Below are 27449 nucleotides of genomic sequence, written 5' to 3'. Positions count from 1 at the left end.
TGGGGAAGGGAAGTTACTCCCAAGAGAAATAAATGCAATACAGTTCTTTTTTTTTTTTAAGATTTTATTTATTTATTTGACAGAGATCACAAGCAGGCAGACAGGCAGGCAGAGAGAGGGAGAGGAGGAAGCAGGCTCCCTGCAGAGTAGAGAGCCCGATGCAGGACTCAATCCCAGGACCCTGAGATCATGACCTGAGCCGAAGGCAGCAGCTTAATCCACTGAGCGCCACCCAGGCGCCCAATGCAATACAGTTCTGATTGAGATTTTCATTTGTTGTCAAATTCCTACTATGTCCTTGATCTCCCATACACCTTGGAAGCAGAATGAAAATCATGCCATAGTTCTGCCTCTTTTGTGCCTCCTCAGGTCTCAAAAGGTCTAACCAGCACACTCATTTCTGTGCCTAATAACTCCTTAATGCGCTTTTTTCTTCTACATCATAGATTCCCTTTCACTCATTAATGTCCATTCTACAATCCCCTGCATTTTACATCTGATGTTTTATCTCCCTATACAAAGATCCCATTTGTCATTTTCCCATATAACTTTATTTTTCCCTTATATTACTTTATTACTCTATTATAATCTATAAGACTATTATACTTTCTTTTAAAATCTCAACTGCCTTGCTACTTTTTCCAAAGGGTGTCATTATTTTTGATCCCTCTGTTTCAATGACTGTGGAATGCTTTGGGCTGCCTCTTTTGTTCCACAGTCCTAACTATTACCCTGTTCTTCCTTCCAGATCTCTACTTCCTGAGTTTCATTGGCTCCTCTAATGATACAGCCCTGAAATAGGCACCAACTGAACCGATGTCGCAATCCCCAGTACCGCCACTAGAGGCCACTCTAAATCACCCTCAGGCAGGAGCTCAGCGATGGGGATTTCTACCTCTAGTCAGTCAGCCCTGGAAGCCAAGAGTCTTCAATGTTAGTTAAGCCCATGAATGTGGCCCCCCACACCCTCCTGAGTGACCTAAAAGCTGCGTTTAGGGTCATTTCTTTGACTTTCAGTAAAGCTGTGAACAGGGCTTCTCTGCCCCACAAAGATCCTGAAATACAACTGCATATTCCCTGATAACTACATTCAGAACCACACTGTACCTTACCCATGACTAACATCTGGCCTGAGACTCCCCACAGCCTTGTCAACCTCTGTCCTGAATGAGGTGCCCGTGCACAGATCCAATTAGGAATAGCATCACCCACCTTGGTTCAGTTACAGAAAATGAGGAAATGATCAAACACGCCAACCAACAGAACTGTCCCCTAAGAACAGACAAGAACAGAATAGAGTGAGCCTATCCTCTAGACGGAAGGATCCAGCTTATCTTTCACACCCCAACCCCACCCTGGATCTTCACTGGCAGTATGGATCAAAAATCCAAGCTCTACTCTTCACTAGCCATGAGAATGAATAACTCGAAAAATAACTCAGAGATATGATTTTTTTTTTTTTTTTAGATTTTAAAGTAGGCAGAGAAGCAGGCAGAGAGAGAGGAGGAAGCAGGCTCCCTGCTGAGCAGAGAGCCCAATGCGGGGCTTGATCCCAGGACCCTGGGATCATGACCTGAGCCGAAGGCAGAGGCTTTAACCCACTGAGCCACCCAGGTGCCCCATACATTTATTATTCTATTAGCATGAATAGGTGGATCTCATTAAATTAAGAAGTAGAATGTGAAAGGAAACAGTTCACAGTCTAGAAATAGTAAGTGTAACTTTGGAGGAAGGAGTATAATTGACATACAGTAGATCAGTTTCAGGTGTATAACATGATCCAGTAGTTGTATATATTCCAAAATATCACCATGATAAGTCTAGTTAACATCTGTCACTATACATAGTTATAAAAATATTTTCTTCTCAAAAAGTTTTTCCAAACTTTTTAAAGATTTACTCTTAGTAACTTTCAAATATGCATTACAGTACTATTAACTATAGGCACCATGGTGTACGTTACATCCCCACAATTTATGACCAGAAGTTTGCACCTTTTGACCACCTTCACCCATTTCATCCACCCCACTCCATTCCTGGCACCCACCCTTGTGCTCTCTGTTATCTGTGAGCTTGGGTTTTTGGTTTTGTTTTGATCTCAACATATGTGAGATCATATGGTATTTGTCTTTCTCTGTCTGACTTATTTAATTTAGTATTCCATCCATATTGGTCCAAATGACAAGGTTTCATTCTTTTTTTATGGATGAATAAAACTTCATTTTATATATGTGTGTGTGTATATATATATCTCACATATATATATCTCACATTTTCTTTATCCATTCATCCATCAGTAACACTTGTTTCCATATCTCGGTTATTATAAATAATGTTTCAGTGAACATAGGGGTGTATATATCTTTTAGAGTTAGTGTTTTCATTTTTTTCAGGTAAATACCCAAAAATCGAATTACTGGATCACATGGTAGTTCTACTTTTAATTTCTTGAGGAACTTCCATTCTGTTTTCCATAGTAGCTACCAGCAATTTACATTCCAATCAATATAGTGCACTAGGGCTCCTTTTTCTCCACATCCTTGCCAACACCTGTTGTTTCCTGTCTTTTTGATACAAGCTATTCTAACAGGTGTGAGGTAGTAGCTAATTGTGGTTTTGATTTCCCTGATGAGTGGTGATATTGAGCACCTTTTCATGTGTCTGTTGGCCGTCTGTATGTCTTCTTTGGAAAGCACTGCTTTCTTTTTCTTGGATAAGCTGATTGGCAGGAGGCCACCAAGAAAGCAGCTTGAACAGTCTGTTCCTGAGCAAGTTACCTAAGGCATTGGGAAAAGTAATTTCGGTTACAGATGCATTCACTGAGAAACCTTGTTGTTACTGCTATTTCTGTGTAAGAATTTCCAATGTTCTTCCAGTGGTTCCGCCATTGGAATAAGCCACAAATACATCATAATGAAAGCACCTCATTATAGTTCTTCAGTCCTTCTTGTGTCAATTTGAGTGTTCTGAGAACAAGCTTTCAAGACGGAGAATAAGGGATATCTTCGGCGTAGCGCCTGTAAAAGATAAAGGAGAGAGGGCACCTGAGTATGCAGGCAAAGCCTTTAGACCACGATACAGGTGTAATATCTATAAAGGGAGGAAGAAGGAAGGACTGGGTAGCAAGAGTCCCAGACTCCAGTGTAAGTATGAGAAAGTCTCAGGAAAGCTACAAAGACACCTGCATTTCTTAGCTCTTTTCTGGGGCTTCCCAGGGAAAGCATGGCCTTGGCTCCAATACTGAGGCAGGTCCCTGACAGGCCACAGCTGGAGCATGCTGGCTGGGTATGCACCAGAGCAGGCTCTCTCTCTAAAGGGTCTCAGCAGCACATTTCCAGAGCAACCACACTTTCTAGTCAAAACTCAACTGCCTGAGGAACTGTATCAGTTAGATTTTGCTGTGTAAAACCCGACCTAAAACACAGTGTGGCTTTGAAAAAGAAAAAGAAGTATTTCTCATGCAATGTGAGTTGGCTCTGCTGAGTGGGAGTTATGGGCCATCATGTGATCTAGACTGGCCTCTCCAAGCACAACTAGTGCTGGTGTCACTCGGCCCCCAATAGACAGAACTTGGATGCATTCTCCTCTTATTACTATCAGAAGCACCAAAGAAAGCAAGTGGAAGAACAGAAGTTCTCTTGAGACCTAGATTTAGAACTGGCACTCTTTCACATTGGCCTCATTCTGCGGACCAAAGCAAGCCACAGGGTTGAGCCCCAAGTTCAGGAGGACATCACTGGAGGACACTACAGAATTACCGAGCAAAGGACATGGATGTGAGTAAGGGTGAAGGCTTAGAGCCAAGACTGCAAACCACCACAGAATCCAGGCTAATCACAATGGCTTGAGTCTCTTTTTCAAAAAAATATCACTGCCAAATATGAGGTTATCATGATAGCCACTGGATTATCAGAAGCCAGGGGAAGGCAAGAAATAGAACCTTCACAAGTATCACAAGAACACTTGAAAAACATTTTATCTAGTTGTCTCATTGGCCTAGGTCCCATCAGAAGAATAAATCCCATGAATTGGCTGGTGAACTTTTAAATAAACAAATAGCCTTTTTCTTAATTAACCGATTATTGTCATTTTCCTAAGGCATTTATCATGAGATGCATTAGCTACTGCACAGGTTCTGCCTTGGCAGGTCCATAATAACTGAGGGCAGTTTTGTTAGGTAAAACAATTTTAACCAACATGCTTACACTCGTCTCTCAGGCCTCTACAGTTTGAGTTGTGTTGTTTGCTATTTGGGAAATAGTGAGGGATAAACATGTTTGAAAACGTGTTTTAGTTTGGAAACACTTAGGGAGGGTTAGAAATCCCTGGTTAAACCAAGGAAATCTGGTGATAAGTTACCCTATTGAGCTATTGACAAAATACAAGCACCTGGCAGAAGGATTTCATACATCTGAGCCACAGTATCTGCATGTGGGAACAGCAGAGCAGCCCATATATGGTTCAAAAATCTGGTCTGAACCGATAAGGTCATGTCTGAGACACAGTGAAACAGGTATATAAGGAAGACGCAGAGGGGATTTATGCTGGATCTCCCCAGAGTCATAAACCACCACATGGAGATCAGAAAAGGAAAAGCCACACACTGGGCACTTGGGTGGCTTAGTCTGTTAAACATCTGCCTTTGGCTTGAGTCAGGATCTCAGGGACCTGGGATTGAGCCCCACATCGGGCTCTCTGCTCAGCACGGAATCTGCTTCTCCCCCTGCTTGTGTTCTCTCTCCAATAAATAAGATCTTTAAAAAACAGAAAGAAAGAAAGAGAAAGCCACCCACCACAAACACTCACCACACTTAGAATACCCCCATATCAATCCTAAGAACTCCTCGACGGGTCCCCTGCCAATAATCTCTGAACTCCCAAAGCCAACTCCAAAACACAGGGCTAAATTTTACTTTGGAACTACTTACACATTTACACAATAAAATCAGAATTATGAAGGCTATTCCAAAACAGGGGGGTAAAACGTACTTCAGAGTAAAAGCTGTCTTCTCAGATTCTGCAGAGAGAAAGAGGAAAATAACATTAAGGAAATAACCTCCTGGCCAGAGCCAGAAGCCATACAACCACTGCTAGGATTTGTGGTTGTATGTCATTTTCCTGGTTCCTGTGACCCTCTGCCACATGTCACCCTCCTTGGCACCCTCCATTCCTATCACACATACCTCAACATCAAACAGCGTGTTCAGCACTTGCCAGAAGATGCTGGAATATCAAACATCACATACCACTCACACATGCCATGCGACGTGTAAAGCTTCCAAACTATTACACCATCTTGCAGCAATACAGTGGATATGCGTGTCCCTCAAAATTCATACACTGAAATCCTAGTGCCCAGTGTGATGGTATTAGGAGACAGGGTTGGGGGAGGTGCTTAGGTCAGGAGCGTTGAGCCCTTGTGAATGTATTTAGTGCCCTTATACTAGAGCCCCCAGAGAGATCCCTCATTCCTTCCACCATGTGAGCATACAATAAGAAGTCTGCATCCCAGAAGAGGGTCCTCACCCAACCATGCTGGCACAACGACCACAAACTTTCATTTCAGCCTCCGGAACTGTGAAAGATAAAGTTCTGTTTTTAAGCCACCCAATCTGTGGCAAATTGTTACAGCAGCCTGAATGGACTAAAACATACATATAATGCAGGAAACCCCCTCATACCATACACGCAAAGCATATTTCAATTTCATACTCCCCATGCCCCACACATACTCTGCACACATTTCTTCATACACACACAACTACCCACACACATTTTTAGCCCTTACTTCTAAAAACAATTCCTCCCTCCCTCTAGGACCATCCTGGATACCCAGACTACATCCCCCAGAAGCCTGGTCAGACCCTGCCTTCTTCACCCCTCTTAGCTCCAGGCAGATGCAATAGACCAGCAGGGTCATACCCACCCAGGATCATACCCATGACCTTGGAAGCCAAGATATAGGCTCCATGGACCTCATCCCACCAGCAGGAGGGATTCTATAGTGACCTGTAGATCTTGAGCTTAGGATCCCATGTCCTTGGGGAAAGTCCTGGGCATCTGCAGGACCATCCTACTATGGCTCCCCATCTTGGGCACAACCCATAAGACAGAACTACAGGTTTAGCCTCTACCAGCCACCAGTTTGCAGTGATCTGGGGGCCTGAGCAGAAGACTTGCTGGCAGGACAGAGTCCCTGGCCCCTGATAAACTGTTATCTTCAGACATGGATAGGATCCTGTCCCCTCCCTCCTTGTCGCTAGCAAGTTTCACACTCCACGCCATATAGACCACCCAGATCACTTAAATTGCCATGAACTGAAAGGAGGCCTGTTTCCATCTGAGGACTATTGTCACCACTCTCCATCAACCAGACCATCTGCCCTGCATTAAAGACCTAGTCCGGACTGTTGACTCTGGGGCTAAGTTATGCCAGACCAAGCTTTCTATCTTTCCCACTGTCCCCTGTGTTCCCCAAGACTGCCTGGGAACAAAAATTTATGTTATCCGACCTCAAGGTAAAGAGCAGGAGAAATGTTCAGGAGGCTTCTTACCTTTCACAGTCAAGGTGAAGTTGAGCCTCTGGTAGGTAGGCAAGGATTTATGCCATATCACACACTGGTAGATAGTCATATTGTCTTCCAAAGAGGGCTTCAGCCTCAAGAAGCTAGTGACATTCTTATTGTCGGTGGTATAATTAGTGAAGACGCCCTCAGAAACCTCCACATACTGGGGATCCTTCTGGGTCCACTTTTTCCACGTAATGGTAATGTTCAAGGGGTAGAACCTACTTGCCATACACGAAACAAGTTGTTCTTCATTTTCTTTCATGATGGCTTGCTCTGGAAACAAGCGGAGGACTGGGTAAGCTGCCAAGAGAGAGAAGTCATGTTTCAAGGGCAAGTAGGGACTAGTTTGTTTTCAGCCTAATGCCTGACCCACAGCAAGCAAGCCTTCAGGAAAGGTGAGCATACTGAATGGGATTCTGCTTAGGCTAAATATTCTGGATATGTTGGTTTCACTGTCAGCTGATATGCTGTGTCCCCTATTCTCATAGCAATGTTATAGAGCAGAGTTTCTTAAGCTACTTTGTATCATACATAGACACCTTTGAGAATCTGAGGAAAGCCCCGGAACACCATTGTGGTAGAGACTGCTAACAACCAATTTCCGTTCTTCCATGACATACCCCAGTTAAAGCTACATGTCTCAGCCTCCGCATAGGCATGTGAACTTAGGGCCTCGTCATTTAGAGATAATCAGAAATGATGATAGCAACTTCCAGGAAGTATCCTTAAATAACAAGGACACCTTAAAGAAAAGGACTGTGCCCTACTCTCCTCTCCCCCTTCCTCTTTCCTGCAGAATGGCTGGGAATAGTGCTTGATGGCTAGAGAAGGAAAAGCCACTTCCAAACATAAGGTGGCAGCTACGTGTGGAGAATAGCAAAGTAATAAGATAAAAGGATCCTAGGTCACCTATAGTCACAGAACTGCCATAGCCGCCTTGTGTTAGCTACACTTGTGTAAAAGACAATAAACTACCTTTTTTGAAAAGCCATTGTTGACTTCTGGTTTTCCTTCTGACATGTAAAGACCCTGAAAGCCATAACAAGAAAAGAGGTGAGCTGAACAAATGATAAACCAACAAGTTTTCTTAGATCTATGAGAGAATGAAGGTGACAGGGCACCCCAAAAGCTAAAGACAGACACACCGAGAGAATCACAACCAAAATCGTGTCACCTTGAGCAGATGCCAGAGCCATAAACCAGTAGAGGCACATAAGCAGTGACTCTCACCAACTGCTAAAGGATGAGGATGGACTGATCGCTGTGGACCCAGTCTCACGGGGATCACCACACTTTCATGCATTTTACTGCCAGGAAACCCACACTGGTTCTCACAGAGAAGATTCATCACAGAGAAGATTCATCCTATTTTCAGGGGAGAGGAAAAGTAACTAAAAATATACCCAGTGCATTAACCACATAAAGGATGCTCAAGAGAAAAGACTTTGCCAGAGCCTTCTAAGATGGGTAAAGGATGATCAGCCAACTCGAGCCTGCTCTAGCCTTCTGGTCTCACCTACAAAAGCTTCTGAAGGTCACAGCCTAGGGGCTCGGAGCTCAAATTCAAGATGGAGATTTAATGGTAAGATTTACTGCTTCTTTTCTGCAACCCTTTGTCACCACAGCAACGTGATAATATTTATTAGATGAAAACTGAGAGGGCTGCAAGGCACACTCTGTTTAAAGAGAGAAACTCTTAAGAAAATAGGTTGCCAGTAATGAGGACCTGCCAGTTCTGATGGGAAATCCTTACAAGGAGCCTCTTAAAAATGCATCTTGTGTGGAAAATGTGTAGAGTATAAGAATATACAGTTTTTGTCCCAGTTTATTTCTGCATTTACTGGATGCATTTATGGAAGGCACATAGGTCTGTGAAAGAAAGCAGAAAGAAATCACAAAAGCAATTAAGAGAGCTCAGATAATGGGGTTTATGCCAGGTACAGACAAGGATCCTGCATATCTCAAAGACCCAAAGTTTGTAACATCAAGTACCAGCAGTAAATTATATGTTTTATCATCAATAAACATATTTTTTAATAAAAAAAAAAAAAGAAGGGAGAGACAAAAAGAAAAGAAGCAAAGAACAAGTACACCGAGTAGAATGGTACATACTAATCCTGATAGGTCCCCCCAAAAATGGGTCCTTGATTAAAGGAGTGAGACTGATATAAAGAGAAGGTCAAGCAAAGCTTTATTCCACACCAAGCATCAAGAATAAGACCGAACGTTCGGGGCTGTGCCTCTTACAAGAGAGGATGAACTTTCTCCATTTCACAGACTATCTTTTAAGGGCAAAGGCCATGCGGTTGGGCCTGGCCGTGCACAGGTGGCCAATAAAATTGTAATACACAGAGAAAGATGCACAGTGATGCTAGGTGCCTAATTGAATTACAATTTACCCTATAGTAGACATTTGACCTAGCCAATCACCTTGGTTGAGCCCCAAAGGCTCCCAAAGTGTGGGGCCCATACTCCTTGGTAGCTGGGGAGACAGTATACAACACCCCACTGATCGGATGTCTCCACCTGGCCTGACCCACCCTTGTATCTGGGCTTTGTTACCTGGGGCTGGTTTCTGGGACTTGTTTTTAAGTAAGTCCCCTGGGGGAAGGGGAGCAGGGACAGTTTAAGGGTTAAACAACAAGGTTATTGTTTAACCTGGATGGAAGCCTCTGGCTAAATAGGTCCTTACAATCTAACTGTATGATGAGGGAACAGAAAGCAACCTGAGGACAAAGCAGAAGCTGACACCCCACAATCCTCCCTTCATGGGGTATGTGTCACATTCCTCAGGCACTTCTGGCTGCCCCAATGTTAAGGGAAGGAAAAACTAAAAATAGAGATCACAATCCTGCAAGTCATGAGTCTCCTGCAGTTTACAAATGTCTTGCGGAATACAAGAGCAAAACATTTCCTTTTTTTTTTTTTTTTAATGTTTTATTTATTTATTTGAGAGATAGTGAGAGAGCATGAGGCAGACGAACAGGGAGAAGCAGACCCCTCCTGAGCAGAGCCCCATGCTAGGCTCGGTCCCAGGACCCTGAGATCATGACCTGAGTCAAAGGCAGATGCTTAACTGACTGAGCCACCCAGACTCCCTGAGAACAAAGCATTTCTATCAATAACCTAGCTTCCAGAAGGAAATGTACATACAACTAAATGTCCTTATAATCTGCAGCCCATTGAGAGATACCTGAAGTGGGCAGAGTGTAATGTTCCTCTGGCAAATTCCCAACTATCTTCATGTTTATGTGTGCTAGGAGAACCATCTTAACCTGACAATGGCAAGGCCTCTGGTATCCTGTGAATTTTCTTTAACATATGAAAGATCTTTCTTGAAACCTCCCTTTTTCCTTACCTCCCCCAACCCCATGGTTTATAATCAGCCGCTACTCACAACCCTGCGGCAGTAGCTCTTTCTGCCCACAGGTATTGTCCCCATGCTTTAATAAACCACCATTTTACACCAAAGATGCCTCAAGAATTCTTTCCTGGTCACTGGCTCCAGACCTCAACCCATCGAACCTCATCTATATTCCAAAACCACATCATATATACATAATCACTTTATTTTTTTTTAAGATTTTATTTATTTATTTGACAGACAGAGATCACAAGTAGGCAGAGAGGCAGGCAGAGAGAGAGAGAGAGAGGAGGAAGCAGGCTCCCCGCGGAGCAGAGAGCCCAATGTGGGGCTCGATCCCAGGATTCTGGGATCATGACCCGAGCCCAAGGCAGAGGCTTTAACCCACTGAGCCACCCAGGCGACCCTACATAATCACTTTAAATGAATGGTCTAAACATATCAAGACAGAGATGGGGGAGGGGGGTGCTGTGGCAGGAACTGGACACCTGGGTGGCTCAGTCAGTTGAGTGGCTGCCTTCCTGCTCAGGTCATGATTCCAGGGTCCAGGGATCAAACCCCAAATATCTGCTCAGCAGGGCATCTGCTTCTCCGTTTCCCTCTGCCCCTCCCCTCCCCTCCACTTGGCTCTCTCTCTCTCTCTCTCACTCACTCAAATAAATAAAATCTTTAAAAAAAAAAAAAAAGTGTCAAAATACATGAGGCAAAACCTGAAAGAACTACAAGGAGAAACAGACAAGTCCATAATTATAGTTGGAGATTTTGAGACTCATCTTTTGTCAACAGAAAGACCAGCAGGCCGAAGAGTAGTAAGAAAATAGTGGAAAGGAACATTACCACCAATCACCTGGATCAAATTATCAACAGGATACTCTACCCAACAGCAGTATATACATTCTTCCCAAGCTCACATGGAACATTCACCAAGATGAAGTGCCTTCTAGCTCACAGAACACATCTTTAATGTTTTCAAAGAATAGGAATCAGGCAGGATATGTTCTCAGACCACATTAGAGTTAAACTAGACATCGATAAGCAAGTGAGGGAGCAGGAGGCTGGCTGAGGACAAAGCAAAAGCTGGCACCTTGCACCCCTCTCCACCTGCTCCCCTCAGTAATATGTGTCACATTCCTCAGGCACCCCTGACTACCCTAGAAGGAAAACAAATAGTTAACTTGCAGAGATTACAATCCTGCAAGGCAGGAGTCTCCCTTGGTTTATAAATGTCCTTGAGATTTACAACAAAGAAGTTACCTTATCAATAGCCCAATTTCCAAAGGCACATAGCTCAATTCCTCAAGCCCTAATGTCACCCTCCCCTCCATAAAAACTGAAGGAGGCTGAGGTAGAAAGAAAAGTAAATGAAGTTAAATTTCTTCTAAACCTAAATCTCACTAATAAGGACGCTTGATAGCAGGAATGTAACATTCCACCAGGAGACTCCCAATTGTCTTTATGTTAGTGCCTCATTAGAGGGAAAGTGGCCTTGGCTTGATAGTAACCAGGCCTTCAATATCTTGACAGTCTTCTTTACCCCAATAGCCCTTCTGAACAACCGTTTGTCCTCACCTACCCAACTCCTGTGTATATAACCAGCCACTCCTCACAGGCCCAGCGCAGCAGCATCTCCGTCTGCCCAAGGATCCTGTCCCCAAGCTCTAATGAACCACCTTTTTGCACCAAAGACGTCTAAGAATTCTTTCTTAGCCGTCGGCTCCAAACCTCACCCCATTGAACCTCACCTAGGTTCAAGAACTTCATCAAAAGGATGACTGGAAAAATTCCAAATTTCTTGGAGAATAAATCACTTCTATTCTAAATAATATATGGGTCAAAGAAAAAGTCTTAAGAGAAATTTTAAAATGTTTTGAACTAAATGAAGTTAAAATGAGAATACCACTCATGGGGGCACCTGGGTGGCTCAGTGGGTTAAAGCCTCTGCCTTTGGCTCAGGTCGTGATCCCAAGGTCCTGGGATCGAGCCCCGCATCGGGCTGTCTGCTCCACAGACAGCCTACTTTCTCCTCTCTCTCTGCCTGCCTCTCTGCCTACTTGTGATCTCTGTCTGTCAAATAAATTTAAAAAATCTAAAAAAAAAAAAAAAAAAAAAAGAATACCACTCATGAAAATTTGTGGGTGCAACAAAAGAAATGAAATAGAGGAAATGTATAGTATTGAATACAAATTTTATTAAAGAGGAAAGCTATAACGTCAACTATCTTAATTAATAAGCTTCAACTTCAGAAGCTAGATGAGGAAGAGCCATTTAAGCTTAAAACAAGCAGAAGAAATGAAATAACAAAAATTAGAGAAGAAATCAGTGAAGTTGAAACCAATGAAGAAAATAAATGAAACCAAAAACCGGTGCTTTGAAATGATTACTAAAATTGATAAGCTTCTGGGTAAATTAAGGAAAAAAGAGAGAAGACAAAAATTACTAATATCATAAATGAAAGAGGGATCACTACTAATACTATGAAAAAAAGAGTAACAAAGAAATATTATGAGCAACATTGAACCCACATATTTGATAACTTAAATATAATGGACCAATTCCTTGAAAGACACAAATTACCGAGATTCACACAAGAAAAAATAGGGAAGTTGGTGGGGTGCCTAGGTGGTTCACTCAGATGGTTAAGCGTCTGCCTTCAGCTCAGGGAGTGATCCCGGGGTCCAGGGATCCACTTGCGTATTGAGCTCCCTGCTCAGCAGGGATCTTGCTTCTCCTTCTGCCTCTGCCCCTCTCTCTATCATGAATAAAGAAAAAATAGATGATTTGAATAGGCCTGCATCTATTAAAGAAACTGAATCAATAATTAATAACCTTCAAAAAAAGAAAGCACCAGGCCCAGATGGTTCCAATGGTGAATTCTATCATTTAAGTTAATTATGATACCAATTTTTTACAATTTCATCTAGCAACTAGAAGCAGAGGGAACACAGCCCAACTCATTCTATGACCCCAGTAATACACTAATACCAAAATCAGATATAAAGGCTTTACACAAAAGGAAAACTACAGACCAATATCTCTCATTACACTGAATGCAAAAATCCTCAACAAAATATTAGCAAATTGAATCTAACAATCTATAAAAATAATTATACTCTACAACTGAAAGGGACTTAATCCAGGTATTCGAGACTGGTTCATCATTCAGAAGTCAATTAATATAATCCATGACATCAATGGACTACAGAAGAAAAGTTATATGAGCATATCAATTACATGGAAAAAGCAACTGGCAAAATCCAACACCCACTCATGTTAAAAACTCTCAGCAAAATAGGAACAAGGGGAATTTTCTCAACTTGAAAAAGAGCATCTACAGAAAACCTACAGCTAACATTGTACTTAATGGTGAGAAACTAAAGACAGGACCAAAGCAAGGATATGTCCTCTAACCAAGTCTATTCAGTACCATGTGGAAATCCTAGCTAGTAAAATAGGACAAGAAAAAGAAATAAAATATACATAGGTTAAGAAAGAAAAATGAAACTGTCTTTGTTCTTGGACACATGATTTATATAGAAAACTCCCAAAGACTTGACCAGAAAAAAAAAAAATTAAATGCTATAACTAGTAAGTGATTACAACAGGCTACAAGGACACAAGGATAATATATAAAAGTCAATTGCTTTCTAATATACCAGCAATAAATAATTAGAACTTCAAATTAAAAACCCAATACCATTTGCATTAGGTGCCCCTACTCCCCCACAAAAAAGGAAATACTTATGTTTAAATCTAACAAAATAGGCACAGAATCTATATGCAGAAAGCTACAAAACTCCAGTTAATGAAATCAAAGATCTAAATAAATGAAGAGATCGTCTCTGTTCATGGATAAGAAGAATAAATATTGTTAAGATGTCAATTTTTCCCACTTTGACCTATAGATTCAATGAAATCATAAGCCCAGAAAGTGTTTTGTGGATATTGACTAACTCAAGTTTATGTACACAGGCAAAAAAGGCCTAGGACAGCTAACACAATAGTTAAGAACAACAAAATTGGGGTGCCTGGGTGGCTCAGTGGGTTAAGCCACTGCCTTCGGCTCAGGTCTTGATCCCAGGGTCCTAGGATCGAGCCCCGCATCGGGCTCTCTGCTCAGCAGGGAGCCTGCTTCCTCCTCTCTCTCTGCCTGCCTCTCTGCCTACTTGTGATCTCTCTCTGTCAAATAAATAAATAAATTCTTTAAAAAAAAAAAAAGAATAACAAAATTGGAGAACTAACACAATCTGACTTAAGGACTTACTATAAAGCTACAATAATCAAGACAATGTGGTAAAAGACAAATAGACCAATGGAACAGAATGGAGAGCCCAGAAACTGACCCACACAAATGTATTCAACTGATCTTTGACAAAGGAGCAAAGGCAATTCACTGCAGATAAGGCAATTTTCAACAAATATGCTGGAACAACTGGACATCCATATATGTAAAGTTTGAACACAGAATCTAGACATACAACTTACACTTTTCACAAACATTGACTCAAAATAGATCATAGACCTAAACATGATGAACTTTTATTTATTTATTTATTTGTTTATTTATTTATGTTTTTATTTTAAATAGGTTGATGTCCAGCATGGAGCCCAACATGGGGCTTGAACTCTGAGAGCAAGACCTGAGAAGATGGAGATTAAGAATCAGTTGCTAAACTGACTGAGACACCCAGCTGCCCCTCATGATGAGTTTTTAGATACAATGCCAAATTCAGGCTCCATGACAGAAAAAATTGGTGAGTTGGACTTTATTGAAATTTAGAACTTATGCTCTGCAAAATACACTGTTCAGAAAAATGAAAACACAGGCCATAGACTGGGAAGAAATATTTGTAAAACTCATACCTGATAAAGAACTTGTATCTAAAATATACAGAAGACTCAAAAAAATAAGATAAAATATACATTAGACTCTTAAAACTCAACAATAAGAAAACAAAGAACACAACTGAAAAATGGATAAATGATCTAAACCAATTATCTTTCAAAAGAAGACACACAGATAACAACAACAACAAAAAACCAAATGGAAAGATCCTCACAGCCTATGTCACTAGGGAACTGCAAATCAAAACAACAGATGAGATATCACTACACACCTATTAGAATGGTTAAAATATAGGGGCACCTGGGTGGCTCAGTGGGTTAAGCCTCTGCCTTTGCTCAGGTCATGATCTCAGGGTCCTGGGATCAAGCCCTGCATCGGGCTCTCTGCTCGGTGGGGAGCCTGCTTTCCCCAATCTCTCTGCTTGCCTCTCTGCCTACTTGTGATCTCTCTCTCTCTGTCAAATAAATAAATAAAAATCTTAAAAAAAAAAAAAAAAAAAGAGGGGCGCCTGGGTGGCTCAGTGGGTTAAGTCACTGCCTTCGGCTCAGGTCATGATCTCAGGGTCCTGGGATCGAGCCCCACATCGGGCTCTCTGCTCAGCAGTAAGCCTGCTTCTCCCTCTTTCTCTGTCTGCCTCTCTGCCTGCTTGTGATCTCTCTGTCAAATAAATAAAATCTTAAAAAAAAAATGGCTAAAATATAAAAAATTAACAATACCAAATGTTGACAAGGATAAGAACTATGGAACTTTCTTTCGTTGCTGGTAGGGATGCAAAATGATATAGTCACTCTGGAAGAACTGGCAGCTTCTTACAAGTTATACACAGTCTTAACATATGATCCAGCAATCACACTCCTAGGTATTTACCCAATTAAGAGGAAAAATAATGTCAACACAAAACCTACACCTGTATGTTTATGGCAGCTTTATTCCATACTGCTAAAAATTGGAAGCAATCAAGATGTTTTTCCATAGGTGAATGGATAAACGAACTAGGTATATCTATACAATGGAATGTTACTCAGTGATGTAGTAACATTGATGTTACAACAGTGATGCAGATTTTTTTGGTGGCTGTCAAGCCACCAAAAAAAAAGAGACACAGAGGTATCTTTTTGATTAAGGTTTATTTATTTATTTTGAGAAAGAGAGAACGTTTGAGTGGAAGGTAGGGGCAGAAGGAGAGGGAGAGAGAGAATCTCAAGCAGAATCCTTGCTGAATGTAGGGCCTGATGCAGGGCTCAATCTCAGGACCCTGAGATTATGATCTGAGCTGAAATCAAGAGTCAGACACTTAACTAACTGAGCTACCCAGTTACTCAGGGACACAAAGGGACCTTAAATGTCTATTACTAAGTGAAGGAGGCCAGTCTGAAAAGGCTACATATTGGATGATTCCAATTCCAATTATATCACATTCTAGAAAAAGCAAAACTATGGAGCATCTTGTAGTGCCAGAAAGTAAGGAAGTACCTAAAGCAAAAAAAAAAAAAAAAAACCCACAATGATGAGAGGGTGTCAAAAAGACACAGAGTCAACTGAAAATACTCCTAATGGCCAAAGATGGAAGAATTTGAGCAACAAAATAGTGTTAAATTATAACCCAACATATAAAATTATTATCCTGAGTCCATCCTGATATAAATAAATGATCAAATAGATTAATAAGTGGGGAAGAGAAGATAAATCTCTTGTGCAGAAGAATTCCAAATAAATTATGTAGCTACTCTACCCTAAAGGGCTAGAGTAGAGTGGGCTGCACAGAGTGACTTCCTTTCAAAGAGTATAGCAGGACAAGGAAGGAGAGAAAAGTACCTTTATGGTGGAGAAACCAGGCAAATACTACTTAAGCTAAATGATTTAAGGTCAATACCAAGAATCATAAATCGTTCAATTAGATGGGATGGGAGGGAAATGGCACTTTACCTCTATGATCTTCCTCTTCCAAAACCATAACTCCTGTGAATTATGAGAATAACAGCAGAGAAATGCCAATAGAGTGACATCCGATGATATACTTGACCACTACTCCTCAGAAGGTCAATGTTGTCAAAAACAAGAAAAGTCTGAGAAATTGTCAGTCAAGAGGAGCCTAAGGACACATGAAAACTAAACGCAATGTGGTATTCTGGATAGGATTTTGGAATAGAAAAGAGGTGACTAGATTAAAAACTAAGGAAACCTGAATAAATTATGAACTGTAATTAACAATAATTATCAATATTGGTTCATTATTTATAACAAATATTCCATACTAATGCAAGATGTTAATAATAAGGGAAGTTAGGGCAGAAATGGGAGTAATATGAAAACTCTGTATAATTTTTCTGTAAATCTAAAACTATTCTGGGATGCCTGGGTGGTTCAGTCAGTTAAGCGTCTGCCTTTGGATCAGGTCATGATCCCAGTGTTCTGGAATTGAGTCCCGCATTGGGTTCCTTGCTCAGTGGGAGCCTGCTTCTCCCTCTGCCTGCCACTCCCCTTGCTTGTGCCTTCTCTCTCTCTGACAAATAAATAAATAAACTCTTAAAAAGAAAAAATAAATAAAACTATTCTTAAAATCTAAAGTCTGTTAATTTTTTTAAAGTTTTAATTAATTTATTTGACAGAGATCACAAGTAGGCAGAGAGGCAGGCAGGGGTGGGGATGGGGGAAGCCGGCTCCCTGCTGAGCAGTGAGCCTGATGCGGGGCTTGATTCCAGGACCCTGGGATCGTGACCTGAGCCGAAGGCAGAGGCTTAACCCACTGAGCCACCCAGGTGCCCCTAAAGTCTGTTAATTTTTTAAAAAATACTTTTATTTTGGGTGCCTGTGTGGCTCAGTTGGTTAAGCATCCCACTCCTGATTTCAGCTCAGGTGACAATCTCAAGAGTCTTGAGTTCGAGCCCCATGTCAGGCTCCACATTAAGCAGGGAGTCTGCTTGAGATTCTCTCTCTCCCTCTCCCTCTGCCCCTCCTCCCACCCCATGCACACATGTGTTTTCTCTCAAATAAATAAATAAATCTAACAAAATAAAATACTTCTATCTTAAGCTTTCTGTCATCTGCAGAGGGAATTAATCCTAATTTAATACCCCCATCACCCACATTAATATGTATAAAATATTAAAAGTCTGAAGTACAATATTGGGGGGCTCATAGACACTGTCCCTTTTTTATAGGCTGAATGTGGCTTCTTAAAATTCATATACTGAACTCCTAACTGCTGTCCCTCAGAATGTGATTACATTTGGAAATAGGGTCTTTTTTAAGGTAATTAAGGTTAAAATGGGGACATTAGCTTAGGCCTTAATCTAATAGGACTGTTCTCCTTATAAGAAGAAAAGAGTGGACACACATGCACAGAGGAAAGTATATGTGAAGACACAGGGAGAAGATGCCTATCTACAAGCCAAGCAAAAAGGCCTCGGGGGAAACAACAACCTTACTGATACCCTGATCTCAGACTACTAGACTGCAGAATTGTGAGAAAATAAATTTCTGTTATTTAAGACACCCAGTGGCTTGATTTTGTTACGGCAACTCTAGCACATGACTATGCCCCTCAAAGCTCATCTACGTATTATCAGACCCATCATAATAAAGAAAAGTAAGCTCAAAGGGGTGTTCGAAAGATAGTGTTGCTATTGTTGCAAGTCTTCACTGGGCACGCACCTCACAACGTTACCCAGCTGGGCACTGTATTTGTAATGTATTTATTCACACATTACTTAATGGAAACCTAAGTTCCGAGACAGGTATGATTTATCAACCCATTTTGTACAGGGGAAAATTCAGACCCCATAATGTTAAATGGCTGGCCCAATCACCCAATTCGGAAATAGCAAAGCTAAAACAGGATACAGATCTATGGAACCAAACTCCAGCATCTCTCTCCTTTCCCAGCTACCTTTCAGAGACACCTCTTCAGTGAACACGTACTGTCCACATACTAAGTGAATTAAATCATAATTAATATAGCTATCTTTGGGGCGCCTGGATGGCTCAGTGGGTTAAGCCTCTGCCTTCGGCTCAGGTCATGATCGCAGGGTCCTGGAATCAAGCCCTGCATCAGGCTCTCTGCTCAGCAGGGAGCCTGCTTCCCCCTCTCTCTCTGCCTCTCTGCCTACTTGTGGTCTCTGTCTGTCAAATAAATAAATAAAATCTTTAAAAAAATATATATATATAGCTATCTTTCACTGGGCATTTACAATGGGCCAAGCACTATGCTGTGCTGCTTGCATTTTTCATAGACTTTTCCCCACAATAAATCTCCTAGATAGGTATTCTTATATTTGTTCAGAAGGAGGTTCTATGTGATTAAGAACTTGCCCAAAGTTGTCCAGCTGTCCGTGGAAGCCCAGGACTCAAACCTATGTCTGTCTGACTCACTGGTCCATGCTCCAAGCCTCTGCTCCGTTTGGCCCACAGCTCCACCTCAAGCCTCAGCACCATGGCAACCTCAGGGCCTTGCCTCCAGCCACTCACCCACAATCTCCAGCTGGATGGTTTTCACTGCTTTGTTAGGGGTCATCACCACCTCACATCGGTACTCTCCTGCTTCCTCCAGCCGGATGTCTGGCAGCTTCAGGGAGGCATCCCCTCTTTCCAACTTCGATAGAGACACAGAGGCTCCAGGTCGTGTTATCATTTGGTTGCCTCCAAAATACTGAAACACTGTAACTTCTGTTGTTGACATATGATGCTTCCTAAACCAGGTGACACCCATAAGCGTGATGTTCAGGGGGCTGTCACTCTGGACTTTGCAGACAATAGTGACATTGTCATTCAGGAGTACCGTCTGAGTCTCCCTTGCTATTTCCGCTTGCAGAAAACCTGTGACAATAAGAGAACTTTGTTATGGGGGACCTTTGAAAAAACATAAGTCATAAGTGTGGTACTCTCAAACGGGTGCCACGTAATTGGAAACAAATTCCTTCTTTTGTGGGAGAGAGGGTGTCTCGGAGAGGCTCCTTAGTTCATAGCCCCACATTAATCTATGTAAGATCCTTCAGCTTTATTCTTCTTTTTTCAAGTTTGTTTTCGTTATTCTGTATCCCTTACAATTTCATAGGAATTTTAGAATTAGTTTATCAATTTCTACAAAGAAGTCTACTGAGATTCTAATAGGAATCGCATTGAATCTTTAAGTCAATTTGGGGAGTACTGTCATTTTTTTTTTTAATTAAAGATTTTTATTTATTTATTTGACAGACAGAGATCACAAGTAGGCAGAGAGGCAGGCAGAGAGAGAGAGAGAGGAGGAAGCAGGCTCCCTGCAGAGCAGACAGCACGATGTGGGGCTCAATCCTAGGACCCGGGGATCATGACCTGAGCGGAAGGCAGAGGCTTTAACCCACTGAGCCACCCAGGCGCCCCGGGAGTACTGTCATCTTAACAGTGTTGTCTTCTAATCCATGAATCTGTTTTTAGGATACTGTATGGACTGAATGTTTGTGTCCCTCCAAAATTCCTACGTTGAGGCCTAAAGTCCAGTGCAACAGTATTTGGAGATAGGGCCTTTGAGAGGTAATTAGATCATGAGGGTCGAGCCCTCATGAATGGGATTAGTGTCCTTATTAGAGACATGATAGATCTCTTTCTCAGCACCAGAGGACACAGTAAAAAGGTATTCCTCCAGAAGCCAGAAAAGAGGCCCCCTCTCCAGGAACCAATTAGTCAGCACCTAGATCTTGAATTTCTCAGCCTCCAGAACTGTGAAAAATAAATCTCTGTTGTTTAAGCCACTCAGTCTAAGGTTTTTGTTAGGGTCACATAAAAAGATTTCAGACAGGATGTTTTTCCATTTCACTTATTTAGGTCCTCTTAAATTATTTTCAACGTCGAATATTCTCACTGTCCTGATTTTGTAATAATCAGAGCAAGCTAGGCATTTGCTATATTAAGATCATGCATGTGTCCCCAGACTTAGTACTTTCCCTAGGCCTGATTTTATCAAAGCTGGTGACAGACTGAGTCTGATTTATGATGCATCTTGTGGGGAATGTCTGTGAATCTAGGTATCTGATCATCTTTGAGAAATGACAGCAAAGTTAGTGTAGTAATTTTAAAGATAGCCATTGCTAATTTGATGATTACCAGTTGCCATTAAATGAACTATAAAACTAAAAAAAAAAAGCTTTATAGTTTTCAGAGTAAAAATGTTATGATTCTTTTGTTAAACTTATACCTAAGTATTTTATTCTTTCTGATGTCCTCATAAATAGAATTGTTTTCTAATTTTATTCCTGGATTTCTCATTACAAGTGTATAGAAATACTATTTATTTTTTTTTATTTCCATCTCCCCCCCCCCATCCCAACAAGCAACCATTCCAAGATGTTTAATCCTTCATGTTGTTGTTCTCTTTACAACTGCCTTGTTTTGTGGAACATCTGGGTGGCTCAGGTCATGACCCCAGCCAGGATCCTGGTATGAGTGGGGAGCCTGCTTCTCCCTCTGCCTCCCACTCACCCTGCTTGTGCTCTCTCTCTCGACAAATAAATAAAATCTTTTAAAAATTTTATTTATTTGACAGAAAGAGAAAGGGAGAGAGAGTGTGTGAGCACAAGTAGGGGGAACAGCAGGCAGAGGGAGAAGCAGGCTCCCCGAGACCACCACAGAGCTCCATCCCAGGACCCCAGGATCATGACCTGAGTGGAAGGCAGGCACTTACCTGACTGAGCCACCCAGGTGCCCCTAAAACCAACCCCCCCCCCAAAAAAAACCTCCTTCAATAGGGTCTTTCTTTAAAAAAACAATAACAAAAAAAAACTGCCTTGTTTTGTTTCTCAAACTTATGAAAATAGTATGAAGTTAGATGTTAATGCTTCTCCTCTTGGCACTGTTTCAAACCCTCTCTCATTGATATGTGTACAGCTAGTCCATTGGTTGAGGTTAGTGACCAGCTCTTCATATGCGAATCCACCTTTGGCTCATCCATAGCCCTAGTGATGGATACCCCAGGGTCTCCTAAATGCCCACATCCCCACCCATCCAGCCACCACCACTTGGCACAGCCCCGCCCATTGTTAAGATATCATGTGATATCTTACGGTTTTTACTTCTATGACTAGCAGTGAGTTTTAAACATCTCTTCACGTGCCTTTCTGCCTTTGGTTTCCTGTTCGATAATTAAACCTCCATCATTGCCCCCCCACCACCACCAAAAAGTACAAGAGGACGTTTGAATGTCCCCACGAGGGTGAAACACTCCCTCACACTCTCGGGAAGGCTCCTTTCAGTAAAGTGCTCTACTCCCTTCATTCGGTAAAGTGATATATTCCCTCAGGAGCACCTGGAAGTACTTCCCTTACTCCCCCCCCCGCCCCGCCCCGCACCCACCCTCACCTCGTTTTTCTTCTCCGTGCCAGCCCCCAAAGTGACAAAAGAGCTGCTGAGAAAAGTACAGAGCATTCCGGGCCCCGAATCAGAGGAGGTACCCAGCCTGGGGCTCCTACAGGTGCCCCCTCGGGGCCCAGCAGCCGTCACTAAAAATTGAATGAGTAAAGGGCGGCCGCGGCCTTCAGGTGGGACCCCGGCTGCAGCGGCCGGGGAGAGGAGCGCAGCCATCACCCTCCCCCGCCACCACCCGCTCCTCCCGGGAGAGGAGCGCAGCCATCACCCCTCCTCCGCCACCACCCGCTCCTCCCGGGAGAGGAACGCAGCCATCACCCCTCCCCCGCCACCACCCGCTCCTCCCGGGAGAGGAGCGCAGCCATCACCCCTCCTCCGCCACCACCCGCTCCTCCCGGGAGAGGAACGCAGCCATCACCCCTCCCCCGCCACCACCCGCTCCTCCGGCGCCCCGGGCTTACCAGCGCTGGGTGGCCAGCTCAACAGGACCAGGAGGAGGGGCGCTGGCCCGAGTAGAAGCAGCCACCAGAGCGCCATGACCACCGCCCGCGGGCCCAGGCCAGCGACAGTCGGTAGGGAGAGCCAGAGCGTTCACCTGAGGGCTGAAGCGGACTTCCGGGCCTCCGTGTCCCCGGTGGTAGTCGGAGAAGTGAGTCGGGATGAGTCCCGTTCACACCAGGAGGACACCCGGCCGCACCCCTGCGCGCTAAGTGCCGGGAGCGGGAGCGCTGGCAGAGGCAGAAAGGGCGGGGCGACTGGGAGGTGGGGCGATGGGGCCGGGGGCCTGGGGGCGTCGGAGACTGGCAAAAGTGGAGCTTCGCGAAGGCCTTGGGGCCTTGGGCCTAGGTCACTTTGTAAACTGAGGCCGGGAGCTGTCAGCGGTTTACGCCCAGGCAGCGCTCCAGCCAAGCGCGGCGGAGGACGGCAGTCATTGCTGGTGAACGGAATGAGGGAGAGCGCCGCGGAGTGGGTCTCTGCTCTCAGAGTACAGCACGTGGCTCAATCAGCTGAACTTCCCATTCTTGATTTTGGCTTAGGTCACGATCTCAGGGTGGTGAGATTAGCCCCCCAAGGTTCCCTGCTGAGCGGGGGTCTGAGAGTCTCAGACTCCATCTGCCCCTCCCCTCATCCTGAGCGGACGCCAAGCTCTCTTAAAAAAAAAAAAAAAAAAAAACCAACAACATATATGCATATATGCATATATGCATATATAGGTAGATAGACGCCTGGGTGGCTCAGTTGGTTAAATGTCTGCCTTTAGCTCAGGTCTTGATCCTGGGGTCGGATAGAGTCCCATATCGGGCTCCCTGCTCAGTAGGGAGCCTGCTTCTCCCTCTTCCTGCTTCTCCCCCTGCCTGCTTCTCCCCCTGCCTGCCCCTCCCCTGCTTGTGCTTTCTCTCTGACAAATACATAAAATCTTGAAAAAACAAGACAAAAACACACAAAATAGTCTATGTGTGTGTCTATGTGTATGTGTGCATATATATATGTACATATATATGTATATATCTTTAAGGATATATGGAGACACACATATATATATATCTTTAAAATAAATTTACATTCAGAATGTTAAAATAAAATTACATTCTGTACTCCCAGAACACTTTAGTCAAACATCAAAAAGCAGCCCTTAATTTCCCTTATGAACGAAAATGTGGCTTCTGACCTCCTTCAGCAAAACCTAAAATATTCACTTAGTAATCATTATGTTTAACCATCTCCAGAACAGCTTTTAAATCAGTTTTAACTACAAAGTTCAGAACACAAGTGGCAGTGCATACTATTATAATAAATGCACACACCTCTTGCCCCAGCATCTTGCATTCCAGGAGTCTCATTGATCCTACTTAATTTTTTCCTTGCCTCGTTAAAAACAATGTATGTAATCTATAGAAAATCACAGACAGACTTGGACTCAAGACCCAAGTTCCAGCTATGCCACCCATGACTGTGGGACAGTTACCTCAGTTTCCACTTCTCTAAAACCGAGATGGCAAAGTCTTCCCTGCAGGGCTGTTGTAAGAATTACAGGATCAGGCAGGGTGCGAATGAAGACTTGTGGTACTGTCAGTAACTAAGCAAATGTTTACACTCTCATATACCTGCAGAACAGCATGCAGACAGGAAAGAGCATAGAACTGGGAGGTGGGCAGGCCACCCACACAAATACCAACTTGCTGAGGGATCTTCAGAAGGTCACAGTTTCTGAGCCACACTTTTAACAAGGGATCTACAAGGTTAGGTCCAGCTATAGAATTCTATAATCCAACTGCTACCTCTTGGAGGGAGTCAACCTGAGAAGAAGTCCTCTCCTGGTATTACTGACATCATTAAATAACTTCCCCCAAAGGAAGTTAGTTGGTGAATCTCCATATTTACCCAGTAAACCACTCTGCAAGCCACTAGGATTTCCACTTCTATGCCACAACTGGAAGCAGGGGTTGGGTACTCAGAAATGCTGGAAAAGGAATTCCTTCTTTGGTACATGATCTCTAAGGCCCTCAGATTGTACGACTCTATAACTGTGTTTTGCAAACAACCCATTCTTTCAACATTGCCAAGTTTGTCTTTTTCCCCCAGAAAATTACACAAAATATTACATTTTTTTCCTGATTTTACTTTTAGCATAATTAAAATCAAAGCTATACAAATGAGGACAAGAATAATATTTTCTGACAAATATTGCACCGGGAGAATTTTTACAATGTAACATCAAAAAACAAATATAAATACAACAAACTTGTATAAAGTCTCTGTGTCTTCCTGATTATCAAATTAAAATCCAGTTATTTATAGTTTTTTTTTTTTGAGTGAACCAATTTTCTGAAGAGACCAAACAGAATTAAGTCTAAATACACTTCAGATTAATAAAATTTCTGTCCAAACTTTAAAATTAACAGAACACTTTTGGCCACATATTTAGAAAAGGTTACATTTTTAATTCAATGTTCAAATTGAAAAAAAATTCCACAATCCCCCAAATTTAGCAATAACAAAATAAATGGTCTTTAAAATAGGATGTATACACCATCATTATTCAATGTTTTTTAAAACATAATAAATATTGATAAAATACGGATTTTGCAGCACTGGTTTCCTTCATGAAAACGAAAGGCAAAATTCTTTTCACTTTTTAATTCCAGGACACAGTTTTTTTCAGAAGAGACAGAATAACTAATGGTTCCTTCCACACCTATTTTAGGCATAAGCTTTCATATAAATGTACATATATTGCTCCTGAAATATGATCTTTCAATTAGAGGCATAAAAAATTGGTACACAGACATTTTGAAAATTGCAAGGGCTTATTATAACCTTCATGTGTGCTAACATATCCTGGACTAACAGCTTCAAAGAAAGAAACACCTTCACTGAAAAGGGGCTCCTTCCTCCACCTCTGCTAAAGTACTGGGCCCTCCAGAGCTCTTCCATTCTCAGACCCTGAAACTAGATGGAAAGGTGTAAACAGAGCTATCTGGAAGTCACCAGAGCCATCCCAAAAGAATGAAACAGTCGCTCTGGGCATTAACTGGCTGAAAATTACCCTTAAAATAAAATTCTTAGCCTCTACTGTATTTCACATAAATCTTTTATAAATTAATCCTGTTTCAATGAAGTCACCTCTACATCTACATTAGTGGTAATACAACGGACTCCCTTGGAGAAAAGTTGAATAGTTTGGGATTGTGAGAGAAGAGCAGAATTCATTAGAAAGGCCTGATAATACACCCCAAAACCTGACGGCAGTGGTGCTATTAACTTTCTATATCACTCAAAGCTTTCTCCATTGACTCAGGAGATGCATTAGAAACACAGCTGCAGGAAAGTCAGTACAAGAATAGAAAATGGGAGAGTTCACAGAGAGAAAAGAACTTAATCAAAGCTCAGATCAGGGCAGCTGGGTGGCTCAGTCTGTTGAGCCTCCAACTCGCTTTCCGGATCTGGTCTAGTGGGTTGTGGTCTCAAGACTGCAGGATGGAGCCACCTCAGCTCCGTGCTCAGCAGGAAGAACGCCTGGGGATTCTCTCCCTACGCCCCCTCCCCCTAAGATAAATTAATAAATCTTAAAAGCAAAAAACAAACAAAATATCCTCAGGTCATCTGGGCAAAAAATTATGCTACTTCTCTTCTAATCAGAGATTGCAAAATTCATGTCATGGTCTTCCTATTACAAAAAAAAGAATACTTTTCTCCCCTTTTATTAACTGCAAGACAGAAAATGTCTGCTGGAATGCACAAAATACTTTAAAAAACTATTATTACCTAAGGAAGGCACAAAAAAGCAAAAGAATTGGACAAGGGACATTCGTCAGAGTCTGAATGCTATGCATCTGCTCCAAAGCTGGTTCACTCAGTGGAAGAGGAGTCAGGAACTCTACTCATTAGTTAGAAATTTTGTTTAGGGCTAGAATTACTCTCTCCAGTACTTGGGAACCCCTCCAGGAATGACAGCAGCTTGCCCAAATAGCTCTAGAAAATCCCTCTAGAAATGACTGCCTGCTTGCCTAAATAGCTCTGCCTTTCTGCAAGTATGGTTTTTCTTTTCCACAGTATCAGTCATGAATCTCAATAAAACATGCTGTAAATATCAAAGACAGTGAAAATACATACACCAAAGGAAACAAGAAATGTATGTAGGATTAGAACTGAGAGTTAATCAGAAAAGAAATATTAAGATACAAACATCCATTGCTCAATACTATAGAAGAAGAAGATGAGGGGCTCCTGGGTGGCTCAGGTATTAAGCATCTGCCTTTGGCTCAGGTCATGACCCAAGTCCTGGGATCCTTGCTCAGCAGGAAGCCTGCTTCTCCCTCTCCCACTCCCCCTGCTTGTGTTCCTTCTCTGACTGTCAAAAAAATAAATAAAATTCAAAAAAAAAAAAAAGATGATGATGACAGGAGTTTTAAATTGTTGTGTTTGACAAAAATCCTTCGATACTACCACAAAAATGTTTAAACAGTAAGAGGCATGGCAAATGTTTTAGAAAAGGAAAAAAATCTATAAGATATCACTACACTAATAAGGAAATATTTACCTTTAAATATTTACCTTTAAATATCTATCTTGGTATTGCTATACCAAGAGCAGAAAGGGTAAAATTCAAAAGTAAAACAAACTCAAATCACTTTAACCACTGAAGGGTAATAGTGAACAATAAAATAGGTAAAATAAAATCATATAAGGCAAATAGAGAATACGGCCCAGACTGTACATGGGTTTCATACTCTACACAAAAGGACCCTAAAATGAGGGTAGGGATTTAGTTAAATGACACATATTTTCATATCACTAAAAACCTACATTTAAGGTGGACTAAAATTGAACAAAAATA

At 42.1% G+C, this 27449-nt stretch overlaps 1 protein-coding gene, 1 non-coding gene and 1 pseudogene across 2 annotated transcripts; 2 read left to right on the top strand and 1 right to left on the bottom strand.

Annotated features, from left to right (window-relative positions):
• Positions 1–2641: 2641 nt before the first annotated feature.
• Positions 2642–22798, bottom strand: NCR3LG1 (natural killer cell cytotoxicity receptor 3 ligand 1). The gene is made up of 5 exons (XM_044260909.1): positions 22573–22798; positions 19244–19591; positions 6555–6869; positions 4929–5017; positions 2642–3017 (listed from the first exon to the last, which is right to left on the bottom strand). The coding sequence occupies exons 1-5, from the start codon at positions 22646–22648 to the stop codon at positions 2928–2930; spliced, it is 918 nt and encodes a 305-aa protein (XP_044116844.1). The 5' UTR covers positions 22649–22798; the 3' UTR covers positions 2642–2927.
• Positions 8033–8570, top strand: LOC122914637 (annotated as a pseudogene).
• LOC122914859 lies at positions 20597–20728 on the top strand. The gene has a single exon (XR_006385925.1). It is a non-coding gene; the product is annotated as a small nucleolar RNA SNORA72 (small nucleolar RNA).
• Positions 22799–27449: the final 4651 nt, after the last annotated feature.

Source organism: Neovison vison, chromosome 7, assembly GCF_020171115.1.
Source record: "Neovison vison isolate M4711 chromosome 7, ASM_NN_V1, whole genome shotgun sequence".
NCBI lineage: Eukaryota > Metazoa > Chordata > Mammalia > Carnivora > Mustelidae > Neogale > Neogale vison.
This window is presented reverse-complemented; position numbering and strand designations above follow the sequence as displayed.

Bases quoted from the DNA above. Each gene is read 5' to 3' on its own strand.
- NCR3LG1 (XM_044260909.1), bottom strand. From the start codon at position 22,648: ATGGCGCTCTGGTGGCTGCTTCTACTCGGGCCAGCGCCCCTCCTCCTG. The intron at 5,018-6,554 runs GTAAGAAGCCTC...TTCTCTCTGCAG, and splicing joins CTTCACCTTGACTGTGAAAG to AATCTGAGAAGACAGCTTTT. The intron at 3,018-4,928 runs GTAAGTAGTTCC...TATCTTTTACAG, and splicing joins TGATTTTATTGTGTAAATGT to GCGCTACGCCGAAGATATCC.